At 39.7% G+C, this 24947-nt stretch overlaps 2 protein-coding genes across 2 annotated transcripts in view; one reads left to right on the top strand and one right to left on the bottom strand.

Annotated features, from left to right (window-relative positions):
* Positions 1-14: 14 nt before the first annotated feature.
* Positions 15-21855, top strand: DPH5 (diphthamide biosynthesis 5). Its single transcript, XM_074546180.1, has 7 exons — positions 15-149; positions 3273-3397; positions 6331-6439; positions 15763-15883; positions 16797-16836; positions 17904-18007; positions 18876-21855. Exons 1-7 carry the CDS (start codon positions 15-17, stop codon positions 19097-19099), a joined length of 858 nt encoding a protein of 285 aa, XP_074402281.1. The 3' UTR covers positions 19100-21855.
* Positions 15712-24947, bottom strand: part of SLC30A7 (solute carrier family 30 member 7) — a 29311-nt gene continuing 20075 nt past the window's right edge. The window contains exon 11 of the mRNA XM_005482030.4: positions 15712-24850. Coding sequence (XP_005482087.1) covers positions 24803-24850 — 48 coding nt within the window. The 3' untranslated portion in view covers positions 15712-24802. The remainder of the gene's footprint in view (positions 24851-24947) is intronic.

Genomic DNA, 24947 nt, shown 5'->3' with positions numbered 1-24947 from the left:
GGCGCTCTCCGAGCATGCTGTACCTGGTGGGGCTGGGCCTGGGCGATGCCGAGGACATCACGGTGAAGGGGCTGGAGGCCGTGCGGCGCTGCCGCAGGGTGTACCTGGAGGCCTACACGTCCGTGCTCACCGTGGGCAAGGAGGCGCTGGTAGGTCCGGCCACAGGGCCCGAGGCCTCTGGTGCCAGCGGGCCGGGGCGTGCTGGGGCTGGTGGGTCCGGAGGAGAAATGAGCGGTGCCCGCTCTCGGGAGATTCATGTACGGGACCTTCACATACCGTGTTCTCTAGGAGAAATTGTTTTGCTATTTAGCAAGAAGACTGCAGCAAAAATAAAATGTTCCTACAACTGTTGGCACTAGTTTTCATCTCAAAGCCTACCAATATGTGCAAACCCTGAGATACTGGAGGTCTTGGTTAGAAAGTGTCTAATCTGTTTAAAAACAGCAACAAAAGAACCCCATCCAAAAGTCATACCAGAAAAGCACATGTTTTGAAGCCCTGCGCCTCTGTATCAGCCTGAGGTGTTATAGCATGCCTGCTGGGAATAGCAATTTCATTATGTCACATTTCCACGTGGGCCAAGCTGCCTCACCATGCAGGGATTCCCAGAACAGGCACAGTTCAGTCAGAGATGTTGGACAACGTGGAGATTAAGTTTTTGTTAGTAAACACACCTCGTGGAAGACAAGAGTAGTAAAAATGTGCAAATTGTAACTCTGAGGAGGTCACAGATGGTCATAGAAAGATGAAGTTTAATGCAGAAATAATAGCAAAAAATAGCATAGCTGCCCACAGACCAGAGACCTTGCCTCTGAATAAGCTGATGCTGTGTGGGCCTTGGTGCTGTATGGTCATAATGTACCTGTGTGCAGAGCTGCAGATACACAGAGCATGTGAGACCTATAGCTTGTAATCAGCATTACATGGTTGCCATGTACAAGGTAGGCTAGAATATTTGGAGCATCTCTGGTTTATGTGCTGTATGAAGATATGCTCTGTAGCTTATGTTTCTTTTCAGTACACTGAAGCAGTCTAAATTGAAGTCATTCTGTTCAAAACAAAATGTTCTTTGTGGTTGTTTGATAGTTGGAAAACTGCTAAATGGAAAGGATTACTTGGAGATTTTTACTTTTCAAAATGAGCATTTGCTATCAGTAAAAAAATTAATGGATTCCTATCCATCTGAAAATCAAACACTGAATAATAGGAAAATGCTGACAGTTTTTGATGTGATTATTTTGGGTTTTCTTGTCATATATTTCTTACTGTTTTAAGTCTTTTGCAGACCTTGAAATGCCAAAGATGAGATAAAAAGATCAATAAAAACAAAGTGAAAATGTTGTCTTACCTAAAACACCTAAGAGGGAATATAGAAGTTAATAACCAAGTGTTTATACAGCCTGGTTTACATACAAGTGACAATGCTGAATAGTCTGTTTACTAATCTGGTGGTCATTCTCTCCTAAGCACATGAAAAGTTAGAGGAAAACTCTCAAGAAGTAAAGAGCAGATCTTTTCCTGCAGAGACTTCCCAGAAATCCTTCTCTGTTGATGATATTGAAATCAGGTCATAAAATTCAAATTACAAGACTTGCTTGTTATTGGAATGGCCTAAAATGTATAGTAAAAGTTATTTGATGTTGACCATCCAAATTGGCCCTGAGTTTGGTGAAAGAACTGTTTGGACCCAGTGACCTCCCAGTGAGTCTACATTTTACTGTTTATCTATTCTCTACTTAGCATACTTTGATTAGCATTGCGGAGCAGTCTCAAAGCATGCAAATAGATTCCCTTGGATGAAGGCAGACTGAAAGGTGTGTTCCTGGGGCTGCACCCCATCTGTTCTGGAGCGTGCATTTGCTCGCAGTGCTGGGCCCAAGCCAGGCTGGTGCAGTGGCAGCCCTTGGAAGGGATCTGTGCTGTTATGGGGCTCTGCTTTACAGCCAGGCTTCCCTTGTCCTGATGTGCATCTGGGCTGATGAAAACCAGTGGGGTGTCAAACTTTGCTGCAGTTGGTTCAGTGCAGATCTCAGCATTACTCCAGGGTGACTGTCAATGGTTCACAATCACAGATGCAAGGTTTGCTTACACATTTATTTGGTCCCCTCTCTGTTGAATCTGTACAGGTTGCAGTCTTTTTCACAAGGAAGATAATATGCTGATTTTATACAGTTAGGAAAACTCAAAAATGGGCAGGAACTCATATTCAGGGAAGGGCATGTTGCCTGGTAGCAGAGGTCCCATGCCTTTTACTGTCACTATGGGATGGATTTTTTTATGGAAGCATTACTCCACTTCCGTACAGGTATTACAGTTCTGTCATCAATTCAGTGTTCTGTGTGGGCAAAGAAGTCACAGAAGTCAGAGGAAAACCTTTCTGGGTGATAACTGACTTCAATGGTTTTATCCATTTATTGTTATTATTCGTAATACCACACAAATTTTCTGACTACTACTTAGAACAAAACCACCTTTCTTGGTCTTTGCCCTGGAAAAAATGTTAATCATGTAAAGAGCATGTAAAATGCATGGTGACACAACGTGGCAGATGTTTTCAGTATGATCAGAAAACATGTTCTAGAACTAACTGAAGTTTCATTTACATGTGTGAAGTTGATTCTGCAAATAAAGGCATTTAAAATGTACAAAGAGACACAATGATTACTGAGCTGCTGAAGAAAACTTAAGGACAGGATCAAATACATGTTTACCTGTATACTTGGTAAAGCACTTCTTAAAGAGAACTCAAGATGAAGGACAAATATGAAGTCATTCCTTAGATGTGGTTAGCTAAAACGTACTGACGAAAAATCTGAGAGAACAGGTTGTGGTGTAGCTAGTGTGGTGTTTGTGCCTGGTTGGGTGCCAGTATTGTAAGTAGCCCAAGAGCTAGGCTCAGCCTGGGAGAGGGGGTGCCTCACAGCAGCAGCTTAAATGAACTCTGCCTGGAGTGCACCCAGGTACCCTAGTGCAGGTGGGTCTGAGCTGCTTCAGGTGCAGCTGCTCAACTGACACAGAAAGCACAGAACTCCAAGTCAGTGTCAGGATAAAGTTCACATTCACTGATTTTTGTCAGCTCAGGAGCTGCTCTGTGCAAAGCTCCTTGCAAGCAGATGTGAGGTTCTCCAACACATGGGGCAGGCTGCTGGGGAGAATAATGAACTTACCTATTCCAGTGTTCATTGGCTGTGTTCCTGAGTGAGCACCCAAAGACACACAAAAACGTTCCTAAGTGTCTTATTTTGTTGTTTATTATTAATTTCAATTTCTAGGAAGAGTTTTATGGAAAAGAATTGATTTTGGCTGACCGAGAAATGGTGGAACAAGATGCAGATAGCCTTTTAAAAGAAGCTGATGTTTGTGATGTCGCATTTCTTGTGGTTGGTGATCCTTTTGGGTAAGACAGAGCAACATTTTAATTATAGCTTCATCACTCTTTTTTTTTCAGTAGGAAGAATCCAACTCTGTAACTGTTGTTATTTTTGAGGGAACTGATTTTCAGACCAGAAACACTTTTTATGTCTGTACAGTCCTTACTGTACAGACATATTAAAAATATACATACAGTTGTCTACACTTTGTCTTGCTTTGGAGTTTCCTTGCCCAGGTGTCCATTATAGATTAGAATGTGGATCCTCCAGATTGTATGAATCTTTCCTTCAGCAGATACTTATAATGTCATTCATTATCATTTTATTCTCTGTGCTACCTTTTATAACAAATGCTTTGCCTCATGATTTGTTTGCTAACAGAAGAAATTTTTTGTTATCAAAAAAATAAGAAATGTGCTGTTTTGGGGGAATATTCTTTTGGTTGCTGTTTGCACTTATAAACTGCAGCTTTTATATTATTTTAGAATCAATACAGATTATTGATTGTATAATCTGCTTTAATATATGCTAGTTCTTAAAATCATGTATGCCATTATAAATGTATTCTCCTGTTGGTTTATTAGGCCTTTTGTTTCCACTTTTATTCCTGCTGGAAAGTATAGGCTTTTTCTATGACCAGAAGGATCTCCTTCTCTCTCTTTGGTCAGGCATCATCAATCTATAATGTCAAGCCATGCAGAAGAGCTTTTCATCTCCAGCTGGTGATGCAAGATTTATACCACAATGTTAAGGGGCACAAGAAAAATGAAATCTGAGAACCTTATTTGTGATTGAAAAAATGGAGTTTATGGAAAAAGGAGCAATGCACACATTTGTCAAAAGCTGATAATTTATGTAAATACAGGTTGAAGGCAATTGGCGAGAGAATATTATATTAAAATAATTGTGGGCAGATGACTCTGTATTTCAGAAATATTGATTACACTTGCAGTCCATGTTTACATTCAAACTTGATTTGTGCAGAGTGTAGAGCCATGTTACCTGTACCCTTGTGCTCTGAGCCAGTGACTGGTACAAATACACAAGATGGAAAAAACAAGCTCCATGGATTGAAATGTAGCTGCTACTTGTAAGCAGTATTCTGATCTGCCTCAGTTGTCATAAGTTTCAATGTCAAAATACTTCAGTTCTGGCTACCATACTATGTTATTGTTAAAAACCACCCTTTTTTTGAATGACTTGCTTCTCTCTAAGTGTTTATGTTCTTAGCTCTTAGTAGGACAATGGAAAGTCCACCACTCCAGGCTGGTGTTAACATCCATGTTATTACTACCCATAAAACTTAACCTCTGTGTCAGTGACAGAAAATACTGCTGTAGTTTTGCCTATAGAGGGATGACTCCATGAAACTTTTCCTGGTGTTAGCTGAGTGCCCATAAGGGCACTTCTGCCTTTAGCTACAGTCATTATAGAGAGATCTGTTGGGAGAAAAAAATACTGTCTGGAGCAAATGTCAGTGAATAAAGCCAGCTGATGCCTTGGTCAGTATTAGCATAACCACAAAATCCTCCAGTGCTCCTTGTCCTTTGTATGTGCAGGGAATAACACAAGGCTGTGAAACCAGTCTCCTCTTCTCTTAGAGCAGACATTCTTAAGTCCCCTTTGCTTCTGGAAGTCAGGAGCAATGTTTGTATAGTAACTAAAGTATTGGTTCAGATCACTTTGCTGCCTTCTCCTAGGTCTGGGAGCCTGTTTGTATAAGGGTGTCAGATTTCCCAAATTCACATTTCTCAATTTTTTTTCTTCTGCTGAAATTGATTTCTTTTTAAAAATATTGATCTTTACAGCTTTGCCAACTGCTGCCACATTTGTGCTCCAGTCTGAAGCACCTGATCTGCTGACTGGGAGCTGGTCAGACACACAGCACTGAAATTATCAGGCTAGAACCAGGGGAATTCTGTTAGGGTAACTGAACAAGGCCGGGGTGAAAGCAATTTTCCTAGTTTATTGTTTTGATGGCCATATGTTATTTCTTTCATTCCTTCTTTGGAATGGCTACACAGAAGTGTGTGGTCTTATCTTGGGAATGAGATGTCTAAGGTCATTGATCAGGTCTGACAAATTTAGGCAAGGGGTAGGTGCATTTTCAGTTTTCACATCCATATATACAAGCAAAATACATACGTAAACATTGTTGTAGTTCAAAGATTTGCTTAATCTGTATGTACTGACCATTTTAAAAAGGCTCTAATCTCAACTGCTTAATTGCAAACCCAGTGATTCTTGCAGCAGTCAATAACTGCAATGTGTTTATTGAGCCTTAGACCTGGAGCTAAATTTAACTCTGTTTGAAACTAAAATATTCTTAACTCTTTCAGAATAAGCTTTATCACTCAGATTTAGGCATTGTTAATTTGAGTAATCTGGATTAACTGTTAGAAAAATTGATTCAGTCTAAGGATGTTTCTTCTAAGTAAACATGCAGTTCACCTCTGTCTGTTCAGAGTTCTTGTGTGAGCGTGGGGCTTTCCTGGCACTTGCTGGTGCAGATGGGAGAGGGCCTGGCTGTGCAGCCAGTAATGAAATCCTGGAGTTTTGTGGAAGTTTGTGCCAAACAGAGTTGACCTTTACAGTTCAATGCGTGTTCAACAGACACCTGCAGAAGACAAAGGATACATTGAACTTCCCTTTTCAAGTACTTGCCAGGGCTACTTTATAAAGTGACATTGTAACAGTGTTACAGTTCTAATGATGCCAGAAAGCTGCAAAGGGCTGTACCATACTGAGGATGCCTGGCATTTCAGTTGGGGAAGATGACATGGAATCCTTACAGGAGTTTTTATTTTCCTGTAACCACTGGGATATTGTTGCCATTTTCCCACCTCTGTATTGTCCTTGTTGTGAAGGCTTTAATTTTATTCCAAAACAAACTATAGTGATAGTAACACTTGGTGACACCATGTTTTCAATGTTTAATTCCTTCCTTTTCTTACCACAGGGCCACAACACACAGTGATTTAGTGCTACGTGCAGTAAAATTGGGGATTCCTTACAAGGTCATTCACAATGCTTCAATAATGAATGCAGTGGGCTGCTGTGGTTTACAGGTAATATTTTTGTGTATGCATACATGTTGTTTCACAACTGCTAAGCTGGGAATTGGTGAGCTCCTCTACTGCTATGGCAGTGCATGTTGCAATCCCAACTTTGAAGATCTGTAACAACTGTACACATAATCTTAGAATTTTTTAGCACTTCCTTTTAGCATGCCACATGTCAGCAAAAGCCCTTTTTGATGAACTCATATGAAAATGAATGGTAACACATTTATTCTTTTCTGCTTTCTAACTTCCTTCTGCCCCAGGAACCTTTGGTATTTAAAGTTATTTTACAGATGAAGCTTTGTTCATGTTGGCTTCCTTTTACTACTGATGGTAAAATCAGGTAATACCTGATAAGTTTATTCTTAAATAAGGTTGTTATCCTGTAGACAACTATGCTGATCTTGTCATATAAGAAATACATGCACAAGCCTGCCCATATGTCCAACTCAGATCATAATTCCAAAATCTTGAATATCATGCACTCTTTCTCTTAAAAAATTTGATCTGTCTCCACTTTCTGCCAATCTGATGAGGGAGGAGGGATTTGCTTAGCCAAGGACTAGTAAAACAAATGGCAGTTGTTGTGCATCTTGAATGGCTAAAGTAGAAAAGGCCTAGTGTTCCCCAAGAAAATACTTCCTTTTACACATATATGGGTCCATTACTACGTTTACTTCATGAAAGATATTGTGGTAGTGTATAAATCATAACTAATCACATATAAATTAGATGAAGCTTCGCTCTCTTCTTTTCATTCATCACTTTAACACAGAACCTGCCCTCTCAAGGTTCAGAATGGTTCCCTGTGTATGGGACCCCAAAACCAAGTTCCCACTTTATAAAAGCCAAAAGCAAGCACAGGAGTGTAAGTGTACTACAGAAAAGTTGGGGGTTTGAGCAATAGCTTTCCATTGCTGAAGGAGGAATTCCTTCCTAGAAGTACAAAAAAGAACACAATTTATTTTAATTTCAGCAAACACTTTGGTACATTCAAATTACTCCAATACTCCAAACTCCATTCGAATAGTAATGCTGGCCAACAGCAGAAAATCTGTGTCAATGAGTTTGGGTATTATCTTTGGTTTTGATTAGAAATCTGAGCACCCTGTCGGACCTGGCTCAAAACCAATGCAGTGACACCTGTCCCGTTAGCTAATGCTAAAGGGAATGCTGCATAGCATTCACACTCTTTATAATTCTCTTGTGAGCACCTTCATAGTGATGCCTGCCTATTGCTGCAAGACTTGGGCAAAATTATCTTTTAGAAAGGAAATGGGCTTCTTGGTACCCATGGGCTTCTAGATGGGCTTCTAAAAACCCAGCAGACAAATAGCAGCTGTCGCATGACTGCACAGGATGGGTAAAACAAGAGTTGCGGCTGGGGCTCACCCTTCCCCTTTTGGCTTGATGGTGCTGCAAAATTTGCTGCTGCTGTCAGGTTGTTGACAAGTAGTTTCTACTACTTGCTCTCTTTTTTACTGTTCTCTTAAATTCATTAGGAAGGAAGATGCAAGGCCCAAAGAGATTTTTAAGTTTTCTGAAAGTTTGCTTCCTCCACAGTTCAGCCAGGCATAGGAAGGAGCAGTATGTAGCTTTTAGGTTAATTGAAAAAAAGGGCCAGAAACCTGATGTGAGTAGACTATAAACAGTCCATAAGATTATTCACATATGCAGAGTTTTGGAGATTAGATTGCTATTCCCTTGTCCCTTGCTGAAGGGAGCAGACCATAAAGGAAATGTGATGTTATTCACTCTGGCATTAGTCCCCTTTTCCATTCTGCCTTGGGAGGGGCTGCCTTCTCCTAAGTCCACACTCCTGTTGTCATATAAGGCATTTTAGGAAATAGTGATTGCATTACCAGGCTGAATATAACCAGTTGTACATTTAAGTCTTGATTTCTCCTTACTGGCATAAACAGCAAGTGAGGTGTATCTTACAAAAAAGCAGCCTTTGATTAACTAGAGTTGTGTTGGAAGTTTATAATTTCTTTCAAAAGCCTTTACGTTCCATGGCTGTCTCCTGCCATCAATTTAATTTTGGAGTTATTGTGTCTCCAATTGTAAAGTTCCTGTCAATGGGAGGGATTCCTCTTTTGCTTCACCACAGAAAAGGCTTTGCTTTTTTTCTTGTTTTAATCTGATTGTCATACAAGCCCTCTCTCTTTCTTAGTAGAGAAAAACAGGAAACACCTTTATACGCCGTTCAGAGAGCCATGTGCGTAGCGAGCTGTAACTGCTGATTAGGCTGTCAGTGAAATGCAGCCACAGCACAGTCTGGTCACAAAAGAACATCTTTGGTCATCAGAGCAATATTTCTGTGCAGCCAACAACATTCTGGTACTGTGCAATTTTCCTGTACAGTGATTTAGTAAAGTTGGTACAGCATTCAGTGATGGTTTGTTACCTTCATCCCATAGTTGTAGTTCTTGCCAAATAATAAAGAGGGCTGCATATCTATTTTCAAATACTTTTTTTCTATCTCATCATTTAACAGAATTAGTGAAACTGTTTTGGAATACTGAAAAAAGGAGTGGGGTTTTAATTTTGAAAATTAAACTTCTTGGAAGCTCTCACAGTCTGATAAACTGTGCTGGGATAATATAACTTAGCAAAGTGGTAGTCTTGACTGTGCATAAGGCACTGTGATTTGCTTGCCTCTCTCTTTTACACTGTTTTTGCTGTGCTTCACTGTAACAGATTTTTTTTTCTTTCCAAGGCTGAAGAAGCTGTTTTCCCTTAAAAACAAAAGAATACAGTTATGGGAGAGAAGCCAAGAAATGTGCTCCTATGTCAGTGCCTCTTAGCATGTTCTCTGCAGGTTCACCTCCCTTGTCTGGAGTCTGGCACGTGGGTGTGTTTGCCACTCTGACTCCTGTTGTGGTGGGGAGCAAGCACCAGTGAGGACAGTCAGGCACTTGGGTATCTGCAGACACTGCCAGGGAAGCACAGGCTGTACCTGTGCCCACTCTCAGTTTTTCAGAATAGGGCTGATTGCTAAGGCTTTTAGCCCTAGAATAAAGAGGCAGGAAAATGAGGATCTCTAATTTGCGTATTTCTCCTTCATTTCTAATATGCATGACATCTGGGTTGGTTTGAGAAAGTCACTGGCCAGACTGGTGCTCTCAGGACAGAATTCTCTCTGACCCAGTGCTGCTAATGTGTCCTTGGGGTAGAACTGCTGGTGGTCAAACACATCTGGAAGAATCTGCATCACGCTGACCTGTGGTGCATGCGAAGGAATGATGCAACTTGAAATGGCTTGAGATCATGGCACTGACATAAAGAAAGAGGACTGAGAACTGAAGGGCAAAGCTGGAGGCAAGTCACAGGATGAGATAAAAGGCTAAAATGAGACGCTCATTTCTGAATGGTGCTGCTCATTTTGAAGCATTTGGTTGGGTAGCTAGGAAAAAAACATGTAGCAGCAAAGAGCTGCCTTTCTTTTGAGATGTACCCACTTTCCAGCTGAATAGCTTCAGAACAAACATCTGCGTGTGCCCTTGTTTCTTTCAGTGACGCATCTTGGGTTTTATGTTTGCAGTCCTCTTAATTCTTGTAAGACAATTACAGTTATAAAATAGAAAATACCCTTTTTGCTAGCAGCTGGTCACTTAAATGCAAAAGCAATGCTTACTGTGTTATTTTTGAGTTTTTGCTGAACAGGTGAATACATTTCCAGTGTCACGTTGAAAAATACTACTTAAAGATGAAGAAGCTGAAAGATGCTATCGTTAATTACTGTGCTCATAGTCAAATAGAAACCTTGTAGTAGCTGCAGGAGTGGAGCCTCTGAGTCCCACTCTCTCTGTGTGCCCTAATCTTCAAAAACACTCTGCTCTAATAGGAGGGACTGTACACAAAATTACTGACTGTTAAACTGTTTTCTATTTCTGTTTTTTCAGTTACTAACAGTTTCTGAGCCTTTAAGAAGTTGGCATTTATTTCTCAAGCCAATTAAAGGTTAAATCAGTGCTAGTCACACTATTTCATTACTCACAATTGCTGTCCAATTTAGTGCTATTTGTCACCAGCAAACATGACCCAGAAACATCTATTTAATCAGGTTTGGGGTTTTTTTTTTTCTTTTAGATATCTTCATTTCATATTAATAACCCAAGTCACCTTCAGGGCAGGAAGGAAACATTGCTTTTGACAGCAAGAATCTTAGAAGGTTTTTAAAGATAAGGTGGCATTACCTTGGGGAGCAAATCCTCTCCTATGCAAGTTTGCTTTCTCAGTATTTTGATAGCTGAATTTTGTTCTTCTTATGGAGTGGCTATTTCCTAAGCAGATCCAAGAGGCAGCCAAAGCAAAATGCGCTTGTCCCTTCAACAGATTTTATGTGATTTGTCTCAGCTGCCTTCTGAAGACTGCAATTATATGGAGTGAGTTTCCCTCAGCCAAGTGTGTTTTCTTCCCAGTTCCTTTCTCTCTGGCATGTACTAAGGGAACTGGAAGTTTTTGGGACAGCTAGGGCGATCTCTCAGCTTGCAGTACAAAAAGGAGTCAAAGCCACATCTAGGTGAATGGTAAAACTTTTCAGTTTCATGTGAAGGCTCTCATGAGAGTCATTTAAAGTTGCTAAAGGTCTGTGATACTAAATAAGGTAGTGTAAAGGGCTAGAACTAGGCTAGAACTTGTGGTTGTTTCATGTGACCAATTCCAAGCAAAAACAAAGATTGAGTGATTCTAGTACCTCTTTGTTGACAATCACACAACTTCTTAAGCTGCTATCAAGCAACAATATATAATACAGAGAGCAGCAGGAGCCCTTTAATTTGATGTGTGTGGTCAGGAGGGTTGTTAAGAGGTTAGGGAGAATAAAGGGAAAAACCTGACTCAGGTTCCTTATCTTTGAGGATGAACATTGCATAGCATTGTGTCAGAACCCCTATGACAAAGAAAAAGAAAATGTATCTTAGCTTTTCTGGGTATGCTCATTGGGATCTATCAGGAAGTAACCTGGGATAATGCAAGGTGCTCTGCAGTCTCTAAATCCACTATTCCAAGAGGAATAGTCTTAGGAGAAAAAGCCTCTTAGTTCCCACCAGCGGGTTGTAATGAGGCTGAGAAGAGTCTGAATTTCCATCATTCACATAATTCCTGTGCTGTGAGAACTATCTGCAGTGTGACCTGGGACCAGAACATGGCTCTGTAGCATTTCTGACCTAGGGGGTCTCAGGTATTTGGTTGTGTATGGTGGCAGGTCTGAAGAATGTAATAACTCCTTTTTTTGGGAAGAATCAGACCTGTGACTAGTTCTGAAGCTGTTTGAAATGTTAGGAAAGGAGATAGGTTCATAAGTGAAAAATTGCTGTGTCACCATTGAAGCTGATACAGCAATAATTCTGGGAAAGATGCTGTAAAAATAGATGTCTGTGTTTTGAAATGTTTACTTCTTGGTTTCTCTGCAGCTGTTGGCCAACTGACCTTTACTATTATTTTGCATCTTCTATCCTGCTTGCTTTAGTACTTTCTAGAGGGGATGGTGGATCTTCCTTTTTTAATTTCCCTATTTAGTCTCAGCTTGTTCTGTCCTTTATGCCCTAAATTTTTGTGGTGCTTGACCACACCATGATTTCAAGTGAGGACAATGGATCAGGACAGGTTCAGGTATTTGATATCAGACTGGTCTTTAACAAAGTGGCTCAGCAGTTTCATTGAAATTCCACTTGCATGAAGACTTTCCAAGGTGAGATCATGGTACTTTCTCTCACAGTTCATTCTGGCCTCTCAATTTGCAATCAATTCTGCTTGTATAAACAAGAAGTAAAATAAGAAATAGCATTAATAGAAAGATTAAAATACTAACAGAAAACAAGCACCAAAAGTTGTCAATCATTCTTTCATATCATGTGTGTAAATAAAATAGGAATTTATATCTTGTCCTGAGGTGATGTAACCGTGAATTGAAGAGCTTTCTGCAGTGTTTTGTGAGAAAACTCTAGCAGCAGGGCATTGCCTCACAGTGGAGTGCTGGCTTCCTTTGCTGACCTGAGCTATTGTATTGCAAAATTTGATGCACAGAGTTTTGCTTAAGCCAGTCTCTACTTGGGGGAGGGTGCAGAGAAAGGGGTATTTCCAAAGACTGAGGTCTTTCAAAAGGACCTTTTGAAACTTTTCTGTGATGTTTTTGAGCATTGAGAAGAAGGTAAGAACTTTAGTTTCCAAGCAGAAAACATGAAATATCTGTCCAACCATTTCACTGTGCCCCTTTGAAATTCTGGCACTTTTGTGCCTGAGCAGAATGTAGGCACATTAACAAATCTGCTCACAGTGCAAGTGTGATGCCTGAGATGTTGGGGCTTGTACAAAGCACACATTGCCCACTCCTAAACCCCTCATGCTTCATGTAGAGTGCAGCTCACACAAGTTGGCTGTGAAATTTCATTTGCTGCTGCCTCTCTTTAGAGCTGTGCAGCCAATCCCTGGTCTCTGTAAATACACACAGCTCATCACCTTACTGAACTCCTGAACAGTCTCAAAGCATGGCAGTAATCCTTAGTTGTGTTGTAACACTCCTTGGTTAACAAACATGTCAGACAGCTCTATTTCAATGAGAAGCATGATTCCTGGAATTTTGGGACCCTCTGCAGCCCTTTTTGGTTGGTGGAAAGAATGGATTTTAATTTCATTTGGTTTTGTCTTTAGTGGACCTGCTGTCTTCTGTAACTCCTGAATCCTTAGGATAGTAGTGCCATTTTTGGCATTTACTGGTTTCTCTGCTGCAAGGCTTTTCTTGAAAGTCAGATACTTCATTCACAAGTTCAGAAGGTGGAAATTAGAGCACAGCAGAGGAAATTAAATTAGGAACAAATTGAATTCTGAATGAGGAGGGAGAGCATTTAAAGTGTAAGTTCTGATACAGTTATGTTCTTCTTAATGCAGGCTTGCCCTGGTGAAGAGCAGTTCCTATGTTTTCTTAAATGTCACACATCTGCAGAGATCAAATACTGGATGAGAAAAAAATATTGGTTTGTGTCTGTAGAAGTGTTTGTAAGGTAATTGGTTATAAGTATTCAAGCACAATAGAGGTATCCCACTTACTACTTCAGTTCCTCAGCATTCAGATTGATGGTGTACCAGGGACTTTCCAAAGAAGTATTCCTCCCTCTGTAATTTAAAGTAAGAATCTGTGCACATTAATCCTAGGATATCTGTTCTTCACAAGTTTAGTTAGTAGAGGGGCATAAACTGCAAAAGCATTTCCAGGAGGTCAATAAAATATATCCTACTCTATTTTATTGGTGTAGAAACTACTTCTGTGCTTTCCAGGTGCTGAGAAAACAGGTGTATTTTTTGAGACTAAGTACAGTTGTCTGTAGTATCAATTCTTCGTGAAGGTGTTCTGAAGGTATTTCTACAGAATAGACAGGCAGTTTCTGACAAAAATATTTTACTCCTTTTTGACATCCAGGCTTCAGTATTAATTAATGCAAAACCCTGTAAACAAAGGACAGATTAGTGAATGATTGGCAGGGAAAAGGATAACTTGCTTAACTTCTTGTTGGCAAAGAGGATCTTTGTAATGAGTAATGGAAAAGAGAATGATAACAATCAGAATTAGCAATGTATGGTATAAAGTTGAAAGTCCAGCTCATTCTTAACATGTGGCAGAGTGGTTTAGGAGTTCTGGTTCCCAACAAAATACCTCACAGATATTAACATTTTTCCCATTTCTGCATAGCCTTTCATTTCCTAAAGGGCAGAGCTGGAAGTTTTTTTCCTTGGTTTATCAAAATGCCAAAGGGCCAAGGTAAGAAAGATTTAAGGTTAACTGAGGCCCCTTTCTGTCCTGAACAAGGACTGCTGCTTTGGAGAAGTGGCTGTAGTGGTTTCAGGTGCTGATGGGGAGCTCTTAGGTTGGTATCAGACATTGCAGCACTTCTGGAAGTTTGCAGGAATGCTACCAGGGAGATTAAAGGTATCTTGCTCCCAGATGCTCTAACAGTGACATGGAGAAGGAGAAACTTCTTTTCTAATAGTTTTTCTACAGATTTGGTACAAAATGGGAATGAGTTCTAGGCAGCCACATGAAAAATAGGCAAAGCATACTTTGATTTTTCTTTTTATTTTCTAAAACACAGCCTTGAAATAGTTAATATCAGGAAGGTTACATCAGGAGCAACTTATTTGGTTAAACCTGTATTTACTGGAAGAACTTTTAGGTTGTGAAATGTACCCAGTATGTTCTTGTGCTCGTGCTAGAATGAAATACTTAAAAGAGGAAATGTTTTCAGTTATCTTCCAGGAATCTTTGAATAAATTTTATCAGCATGAATGGTTAAAATTTGAGCTTTTGAAAATAAACATGTTTCTGCTGTGATTCAAGTTCTGCTCTACCAGCACAAAGGAGTTAAAGCCACAGGCTAATGCCACAGCAACAGAAGTATGTATAGGGGAATCCCCACATGGCACAGGGCTGCCAGAGCTGCTTCTATACAGGGTCCTCTGCCAAAGCACACACAGTGCCTTTGTCTCCTTTCATGGGCTTGGAAAAGCAGCTTTTCCTTCCAGGAGTACAGAGAAAGTGAGAAGGGTAGTTCATGTAGCTGTTGTTTCCCTGGTGGGCTTGAGCAGACAGAATATTGGCAAGCTGTAAAATCCATCTGGGGTGGCCCCAGTCCAGAGCTAAATAGACCAAAACTGATGCTTGGTATTCCCCTATTTCAGGGCAAAACCTACTTCCAAGCCAGATACTGCCTTAAGTTACATATGACTTTCCCTTTTGCATCACCAGAGATAATTGGCAAGACTGTGGCTTTAAATGTCTCAGCAAGATGAGGGACTTACTTCCAATAATAAATGTGTTAAGGCTGAGAATAGAATCAGTGAATATGCTTGACATAGGATCTGCCAGCAATATTCTTTCCATATGTGCATAGACAATGTTGTACCTCTCTGCTTCGTGCAATCTGTCTTCAGATCTTCATATCCACTATCGCCTTAGACTGTAACTTCTTTTGCCTGCTAGAGCTTCCATCTGCAGCAAAATGCCATTTAAATCAATAGAATCAAAACATTAAATTATAGCATTATTCCAAGCTGTCGAACCTTAACCAAAGTAAGAAATAAAAAACCCTTAGCCAAAGTAAGAAGTAACAAATAATGATTTTGGTGCTAATCTTACAAAGCTTTTGCCTTTAAAAGGACTTCAGAGTTGAGTAACAATAGAAAGTAGAAATAGAAAGTTACTAATTATGCATTGGAAAGGTGAATGGAGCAAAAACTTTACAAGTAGTTCATTACTTGGCCTTTAACGTTATTGAATGCTCTTATTTTTTCTTATTGCTCATGTGTGTTACTGCATTTGCTCTGTTGTACAGTTGTACAATTTTGGAGAAACCGTTTCCATAGTGTTCTGGACAGATACATGGAAACCAGAGAGCTTCTTTGACAAGATTGAGAAGAACAGGCGGAACGGAATGCACACCCTGTGCTTACTTGGTGAGCAGCAGCCACTCTCCTGCATTTTAGTTTGTCTATTGAGTGTTTACCCAACTGACTAGATCACCAGATAAGCAAATGTGGCATTAAAAAGGTTAGTGCTGATGAACTTCTGAACTGAAAGTGACTTCATGGATGTAGAAGCAATGTGGTAAACTGGGCACTTACAATCTTGGGGTTTTGCATTTTAACCCCTTTCATCTGGGTCACTTTGGTTTAGAAGTTGATTATGTAACAAGGAATACTTATTTGAGGTTAAAAGTGTATCCAGCTTTCTGTAGGTGGGGGAAGAAGGGTGTTTGAGTACAGGTAACAGTAAGATTCCTCTTGGAAAGATTATGGTCAATCTGTTTCATAAAACTGGCAGCTGTGCAGAGTCTTACCTACCTGACCCCTTCTCTATTTCAGTTTTGCCCAAATCCTTTTATTTTCCCATAAGAGAATCTTGTTCTAAATTTTGATTGGGACAGGAAGGAAGTGCTAATGAAAGTCAGGTTCCTGCATGGTAGTGATGTAACCACTGTCGAGCAGTCAGACTGCTTTACATTCTGTGACATAAAGTGCTCATAATTTAAGAGTAGTCCAAATGAACTGGTGCACTCAAATGTGCTAGTATTTAACTATCTTATGGTAAATATGCCTATTTGTATATTTACCAGGATTTTTATTTGGCTGTGTTGCTCTGAAATCTGTGAAATTTGCCATATTGTTGGGTAAAATCACATGCATAAAGTCACAGGCTTTGAGCTTAACTAACAGATGAAACAGTACAGTGTGATCCATATTCTAATAGTTAAATATAATAATATTACAATATTAAGAATAGCTAAAACATTGTTAAAGCTTCACCTACATAGAAGACTAAGTGGGAAGCTTGTAGAAAAGCTGTGTTTTAATGTGTTTTGTTCTACAGATATTAAAGTGAAGGAGCAGTCTCTGGAGAATCTCATGAAGTGAGTAACCATTTTGAAAATCCATAGAAACATACAGTGCCCCTACAAAGGTTTTTTTTTACAAGGAACAAAGGTTCTGTGCCCATAATCTAATACTGAACTTACCTGCCTTCTTCTCTTGTGCTTCTGGGTGGCCACTGTCCTTTCTTACCAGGAGTGAAACTCTTTTGTTCCTTGCAACAGGGCCTGGCTTTGTTTACAGTAAGTGAATGGAGTTGCAGCAGAACATGATCTTTTTTGTAACTGTTCCTGTGAGAAGCACTAAGTCAGGCACAGATAGGCTTTCCTCTTGGTGAATGAAGTGTTATTTCTCTACTGTTCTGCCATCTCCTGAAACAGATTAATATCTGAAACAGTGTTCTGATTTTATTCTTTATACACTGGCTGGAACAGTGCAAAGTGCGGAATACATAAAACCCTTCTTAAAGAGTTAAATAAGCAATATACAGAAAATACTCTTAAGCTCATTTAACTGTGTTCAAAAAGCTTTTGCCACATCTTACTCATCTCTGCAATCTGTATGTTTTCACAGTGGTGAATATAAATGGCTCTCTATACACATGCTGTAACTGGTCTAAATTAACATTTGTGAAGTCTCACAGTATCATTGAGGTTTGTTTATTCTGGAGTTTCAAAATAAAATCTGTTTGACTGAATCCGCAGTTGGCAAAGAAAGCAGCATTTCATTTAAGAATATATTTCTAGTCTGTAATCATCTGTCTACAGGGCATTTAACAGAAAAACAGTTGTATGCCCTTGGATTTAAGTCTAATGCATCCTTCAAGAGTAGCTGCAAAACCAGCATCTTGCTTCTAGCAGTTGAATTTGCTTTTAGGATCTAAATGATCTGGCAGCTGGAGCCCAGCTGTTTCACAGGTGTGGTGAGAGCACAACAGATTTCTGCATTCTTTAAGAATTCCACTTTTTTCTAAAAGACCCAGCCTGAGAGCCTGGGCCTGTTTAAATTCAACCTGCTGGTCTAGAGGTCTCTTGAAATAAGCTGTAAGATTGCTGGGGATAACAAAATGGGTTATATGTAAAATTTCTCTGCTTTTCCTTCCCTGCAGAGGAAAAAAGATTTATGAGCCACCACGTTACATGAGTGTGAATCAGGCTGCAGAACAGCTTCTTGCCATTATTCAAAACAGAAGGCTCCAAGGAGAAAAACCAGGTATGATTGGACTGCTTCTGTCTGCTACCACCCCTCTCCAGTCACAGGTCTTGATGAGCCTCTGAACTCCACTCCCCTCCCCTGACTCCCAGAATTCTGCTCTGCAGTGGATTTGGGCTGCCCTAAATCCCAGTCACGAGATGGATTTAGCCCAGCACAGTTCAGTGAGCAGCAGTGAAGCTGCACTGGTGGCTCCTGGAGCTACAGTCAAAGCCTCAGTCTGGAAACCCTGCACTGCTTCTATCCATGTGGAACTGTGAGCTCTTTGAGCCATTAGACTTGCAGGAGGCAAAAGGATTCTGAGCATTTTAGATCAGTCAAGCTTTAAAAAAATCTCAGCTCTGTTTTACTTAGACTGGTCACACTCTGCTCTGTGTGAACACCAGCAGGAATCTAGGTTAACCCAAAGATGCAGAACTGTCATTTTCACCTTGAATTCTTAACACTGGTCAGGAGCAAACTGTGAAATGTTTATTGAGACCAAGGGTAAAAGCACAGCAGCTCATAAAGATGATGCAATTGTGTCACAGAATTTTTTCTAACAAGTTCGTCTAGGTCTACTCCTCATTTAAAAAGTTTATTCCTTCAGTACTGTTAAAATGAAAATCCCTTAATTTTATCCTTTACATAGAATGAATCAGAAGCAGCAGGTTCCTCAAAGTGAACACAATTCCTGAATGAATTCTTCCTTATCAACATCCTTAAGTTGTATTTTCTTTGAATAGCAAGTTTCTTTCTAGGCCACTCCAATATTTTAATAATTGGAGGTTTAAGAAAGCAGTGTTAAGGTTTAAGCATTTTGAGTATTTTTTCCCTTATGATAAGACCATTAGTCAATAAATGAAACATTTCATCTTCTTTCTTACAGAAATTACTGAAAACACAATTTGTGTTGGCCTTGCTCGTGTTGGTGCTCTAGATGAGAAGATTGCTTCAGGCACTCTACAGCAGATGTCCACTGTGGAATTGGGTGCTCCACTACATTCCTTAATTGTTACAGGCACTATGCATCCTCTGGAATTGGAAATGCTTAAACTGTTCTCTGTAGATAGTACCAGTTTTGAAAATAATGCATGTCAAAGGACTGCTTAAATAAAAATGAGCCATTTACATTTTCATTCCATCTTTAATTGCATAACAGCATAAAGATATTGCTGTCACTATTTAAGACTTGTCTAACTGTAGTTAGACTCAGAGGGCAATGCTGCAGGAACATGGACCTGCTGTTACCTGAGGCTGCAAACTGCACCAGCTGGTATCAGCTTCTACCCTGCAGACACCTCCAGACACCTTTGCTTCCGATCACTGACATCCACTCCAGTCTTGGGCTGCTGACTGGGATAAGAAGAGTACCAGGTATCTGTGTGGCATCACTTGCTGTTGTGCATACATTGTTTTAAGTGCATTAGATGTTAAATTTTGCCTTTCAACTTTGCAGAAACTTAGGAGTTCTCTTACCAATAGAAAACATTAGTGTGCAAAACCTGTTAGGTCTGTGTTCATCTTTGCCTTGGGAGAGTGAATACAGGCAGGTGAGAATGCTCTAAACCAAAGAAAACCAAGAACTTTCCCTTTGGACAGCTGGTGAAAGAGGGGGAGAAGCTGCACAGAATTTCATGGTTCAGAAGCTGCAACTAAAAATAGAACTGGATTTCTTCATATGTTAATGCTAGTATTTATGAAGGGCTAGACTCAACTGCAGCTACCACAATTAACCTCAAGCCAAGTTTCAGCAAATAGACTGCAAGAGTTCTCTTTAAAATCAGCTTGTAGATGATGGTGGTTGCTATTTCAACTATACTTCACAATACAATGGAAACAAAGCAGACCTGTATGCATACTTTTTTTAAACTGAAGATTTATTGGAAAGAAATTTGATCCCATATCTTTTCAGCAATATAGGATATTTAACATTTTATATAGACTGTATTCAAGTAGAAAAGATTACATTAAAAATTTCTTAATATTGCACTTGGGACAAGCCGTGGCTAAGCTACTAACATTAGCATTCCAGAACAAAATCAGACATTGTCTTCAGAATTTTAGTGAGCTGCCTTGTGTTACCTGCCAGATTTCTTCACAGGTACTTTGACACACTTTGCTATTGAACTGAAGCTCACTGCTAAGAGTAATTCCTGTAATTGAAAGGTAAAGGCAAGCAATATGCTGTATGCTACCAGGAATGATTTTGGCAATTGCTTCATTCACATTATTTCACACTTCAGCCAAGATACTGTAGTGATTCACTTAACTCTTGTACAAGATCCCAGCATACATGTGAGAGGCTCCAATGCACATGGGAAGTGAAATACCCAGCTCTTTTTACACATCATTTCAGCCAAATTACCACACAGGCAGGAACCTTTTGTGGCTCACTCAACAGACAAGTAGGTTGAGCAGTATTTGCACACAGCAAGACTCAGTCTTTGCATGCCAGGCCCAGCACGGCTGGCATTTCTTCACATTATAGCAGTGTCTGGCCAAGGAAGTGCCCACAGGGATGGGCATTGAACAAAGCCTGAGTGGGGGACAAATCCAAAAGGGAGCCTCAGAAACCTGCAGATAAGAATTTTCACAGAAGTGTAAAGGAGGAATTAGCTACTGAGTCAGTAGTGAGGATCAGAGAGGTTATTAAAAAAAAAATCCTGCTTAAAGGAGTGGGATAATCAAGAATGATAGCAATCTAATGGCTGCTGGAGAAAACAGGATAGGGTTTAATTATTAACTAAAATTCTTGCTCTGAATTGTTATTTAAAGACTTTGTGCCATGAAGAAAGATAAAAGTTTGCATTTTATAAAAGAATGAAACTAAAAATCTGCACTGTACAAGTGCACTGTGAAAGAAAAGCCATGGACTTTACACACACTACATGCAGAAGATGGAAAAGGGCAATTCAGCAGCAGATTCTCTCCTCTTGTATCTTGTTTACATTCCCAGAACAGGTTCACTTACAACAGTTAAAAAGAGAAACCACTAATTTTCATTCACCTTTAAACCCACCTTTACATCTTTAAAAAAAAGTAAAATAATAATGGTAAGTCACTAAGGTCCATTTTATTTGTAGTAGCAGCTTCAATTTTTGTGTAAAAATAGTGTCCGCAGTTTCTACTAATGATGGAACTGAACTTTTGCTGCAGTAGGAATTATTACATAAAAGCAAAGTCATTTATTTGCTTTCCATCCTAGCTTATTAGCAAATCACACGAGTAACTCAGCTCTCTGCAGGAGCCCTCCTGATGAAAGGAGCCAATCTATCCAGAGCTGTATACTTACCAGATTAGCCTGTAAAGGACCAGTCCTTACTGTGCATATTCAATATGAGGGGTTTTCTTTCACTGTTACTTAGTCCAAAAAACATTGAGGCATTTTAATACAGACACTCTGCAACATTCGTTTTATCTTCTTATTTTGCTGTAGATGTGGTAAAAATCATGCAGTTTGCAGGCTTGGTCTTTGGAACAATAAGGTTTTAAGTTACTGGTTTCAGTCACAGAAAAAAATAACCCAACAAAGACAGACCAGTAACCCCACAGTAAATATCAGCTGCGTGAAAACATGAGAAAACCACACTTTGAAAACTTGATTCAGAAGTGGAGGAAGCTGAGTTTTAGCATATAATCTGCAGCCATTCACCCATCTCTGGATGTCAGTCATTCACACAAGTCTTTGTTTAAATCTTGCCTTGCATCTCCAATAAAGTGTCAATAGCAAAGTTTTACATAAGCAACCAGTGTTCAGTAATTAGCAAAACACAAATAATGGTGCTTTGGCTCTCAGGGTAAGGAAAGCTGCACTTTTGCTTTTAACTGCATGGTTTGTACTCTTCTAAAATCTGAGCAAGTATCCCCTTAGGTGGAAAAAATATGTGATGTCCCTTGTTTACTGACATACTACATGTGACTGCAGGTACTGACTGAATATGTCATACACTGTGTTTGTAGAATTTTGTGATGCTCATCCTTTTTCAGAAAGCCTAAAATGGCTAAAATTTGTTTTGAATCTGACTTCTCTACACTATCCCCAATTACATTTGACAAACAAATGATAATATTTCTTACCATAAATGTTTAAACATAATGAAGTGCTATCTTGCTTGGCTAGAAAACTCATAGACTTTAACATATGCTTCCAACAATCAGCTAAATCATAATAAGCAGAAACAGTTATCAAAAGTTATTAAAATCGTTGTGTAATTGTAACAGGCTCATAGGCTTTTTCACTCCATTTCCCATATTAAAAATTTGGTAGATGTACATTTAAGAGAACACCATCACCACCATCAAACAAACAGCCACTCTGCCAGGTTCTCACTTGGAAACAAATAGTAGCAGTTGTCTTTTCATTAAGAAGCTAAGATGATGGCCAAGCTCAGCAACTTGGGCAGCACTAAAGCATTTCAACAAGTCCAGGAACAGTCAGACCTGAAACATGCTGGTGCAAAGGTGACTTAAACCAAAGCCTGCTCTTGAATCATGACACAGTTGCAATGAATTTGTCTGGTGCTTGCCTTTAAAGTGATATCAGTTGATGTTCTCTAGCCTCAAATAGCAGTAATAGTAACTCTTAAAAAAGGAGCAAGTGCTGCTGGCAGCCAGCAAGCAGCAGTCTGTATGCACCCCACTACAAAACAGTATCCCACCCTATAATCACAGCTGGATTTTCATCACCTTCTCTGTGAACATACATGCACAGAGCATCTTAAACTGCAGTTCTCCAATCTGCTCAACAGATTCCTGCACCCTACCCTGTGCTGTGTAACTTCCATCTTCCACTCAGGAACTCTGGGCCTGGCACTGCCAGGTGGGACAGGGAGAGAGCCTGACAGAGCGTGCCAGGCAGGAGGCCAGGGAAGAGCTGTGGAATGTGCAGCCTGCTGGGAGGGCACTCTGTGCCTGTGTCCCCAGGGAGAGCAAACAGGATCAGAAGTGGCAATGGAGGGATCTGAAGACTGAAAGAGACAGCAAAGATTAAAACCAGTATTATAGGTGGCTTTGTACTGCCATTTTTTTACACCCAGTTTCCAGTTGTAAGCACAAGAGTACAGCCCCAAGATCTGCACAAAATCTACATTCATGTTTCCATATCTCAACTGGAAAATTCAGGAACCACCATCAAATTTGGCAAGATTTGAAGATTTGAACATAAAAAGAAATCAGGTGCTATACAGGAACAACAGAATGAATGCAAGCAACTCTTCATATCTGTGATGGATTCAACAGGATCAGTGGCAAACAAACCATTTCTGCAAATCAATCTTCAGTAATTTCATAGTGCCTAGCACTTACTACACAGACATTGCAAACTTGTCAGGGCCTTGATTTTAGTATTACCTCTGACAGGTACCAAAATAAACATAAAATCCATACCAATCAGTGGCAGCTATGATTTCTCAGAAAAATGCCCGTATTGCTTTTTACTTCACCATGTTCTGTATGTAAAATGTCCTCTTAAAAAGTCTTCCATTACTAAGTGAACTACTACAGCACAGTGGAACTATCATCTGTAATACCAAACATAGCAGATTGCTTTTGGAAGTGACACTCATATCTGAGTAAAATGATTCAAATGCTAGAAAATATATGACAGAAGAAGAAAGAAAAACCCAATCTTGGAAAGAAAAACCCAATCTAATAACTCTTACTGCACTGAGAATTTTCTCCCCTATGAAAACATATACAAGGCTGCAGTAAAATAGTCAAAGATGTAAGATGTGTCAGCCTGGGAAAAGCATAAGCTAAAACAGCATGAAAAGTGGTCCTTATTTCCATTTCGGGTATAACTGCCAGAAACAACTATTTTCAATATTTGGAAAGGCAAAATTTGAACTTCATCACTTTAATTAAATTATAACAACCTATCAAAATCAAGGAGACTTAAGCTTCCACAATTTCAAGATTTAGGTTTTTTCCACCACATTATTTGGAAAATAAAAAACTTCAAGCATTGCTTCCATCACCAGCATCTTCCTTCAACTGCCCATTGTTTAAGTGACTGAACATGAGCAACATCGTATAACGTCTCATTACTCTCAAGAGTATGAAGAGACTAAGAATTGGAGTTAAATCTAATATTTGGCCTAAAATAATTTTCACAAGACGTGCAACAAAATACCCAGCTTGTCTCAGAAGCAAGTCTCTTCACAACAGCTTTGTCTTTTACATTTAGAATTTTTCTGTCTGGTAAGATGCAAATATAATGGAAGTCTACATCTACAGTTATGTAAGTACACAACCCCCCCACATACATCACTAGTAAATAATCAGACTGCATACAAGATTATTTGTAAAAGTAGTAAAACCCTTTGATGCTCCATATTTATGCTGGCAAATAGCTCTCCTGATATAAAAGGCACTTTGAAAACCCAATATGGTTTGGTTCATTAAGTTTGCAAAGTACAAACAATTGTACAAACATGCAGTTATATTGAAGCATGTCAGCCATTGTGACATTGTCTACAAAACAAGTTTCCAATTGCCGATAACACTGGTTTGATGGGAACGAGCAGTGGTTTCAGCAGCTTTACTGAAGACATGACAGGGTTTCCAGTACCACAATCTTAAGTAAAAAAACCCTCAAAAACTTACAAGTTTAGGGGCCCCAAAAAAAACAAGACCCAAAGTCCATAACATTCATTCAATATTTACTCCTTAGAAGTAAACTTCCTCCGTAGCCCAAGGGCAGAAATCTCTTCAGTCAATTCCAGACGTGGTGGAGGCAGGCTCTGTCTCAACAAGTGTTGCTACACCAGTACAGTATGGAAAGCTTTGGTCCAACAGCACCATTCCAGAAACTGACTACATGGCTGCAACATCAATCTGTATGTAAAGCTGCCTCACTCCTGCCTGTGGAAAAAGGAAGGAGAGTTAAAAACGCTGTAAAGCCAAAGCAGTTTCTGCTCCTGAACATCAGCCCACATCAGTAAGTGACCTAGCAAAAAAC

This window comes from Zonotrichia albicollis, chromosome 8 (assembly GCF_047830755.1).
Source record: "Zonotrichia albicollis isolate bZonAlb1 chromosome 8, bZonAlb1.hap1, whole genome shotgun sequence".
Lineage (NCBI taxonomy): Eukaryota > Metazoa > Chordata > Aves > Passeriformes > Passerellidae > Zonotrichia > Zonotrichia albicollis.
This window is presented reverse-complemented; position numbering and strand designations above follow the sequence as displayed.

What these genes read in the sequence shown, in the direction of transcription:
- DPH5 (XM_074546180.1), top strand. Translation starts at nt 15, where the DNA reads ATGCTGTACCTGGTGGGGCTGGGCCTGGGCGATGCCGAGGACATCACG. An exon ending in GTGGTTGGTGATCCTTTTGG is followed by an intron (nt 3,398 to 6,330) that starts GTAAGACAGAGC and finishes TTCTTACCACAG; the next exon opens with GGCCACAACACACAGTGATT. An exon ending in TGGGCTGCTGTGGTTTACAG is followed by an intron (nt 6,440 to 15,762) that starts GTAATATTTTTG and finishes TCTGTTGTACAG; the next exon opens with TTGTACAATTTTGGAGAAAC.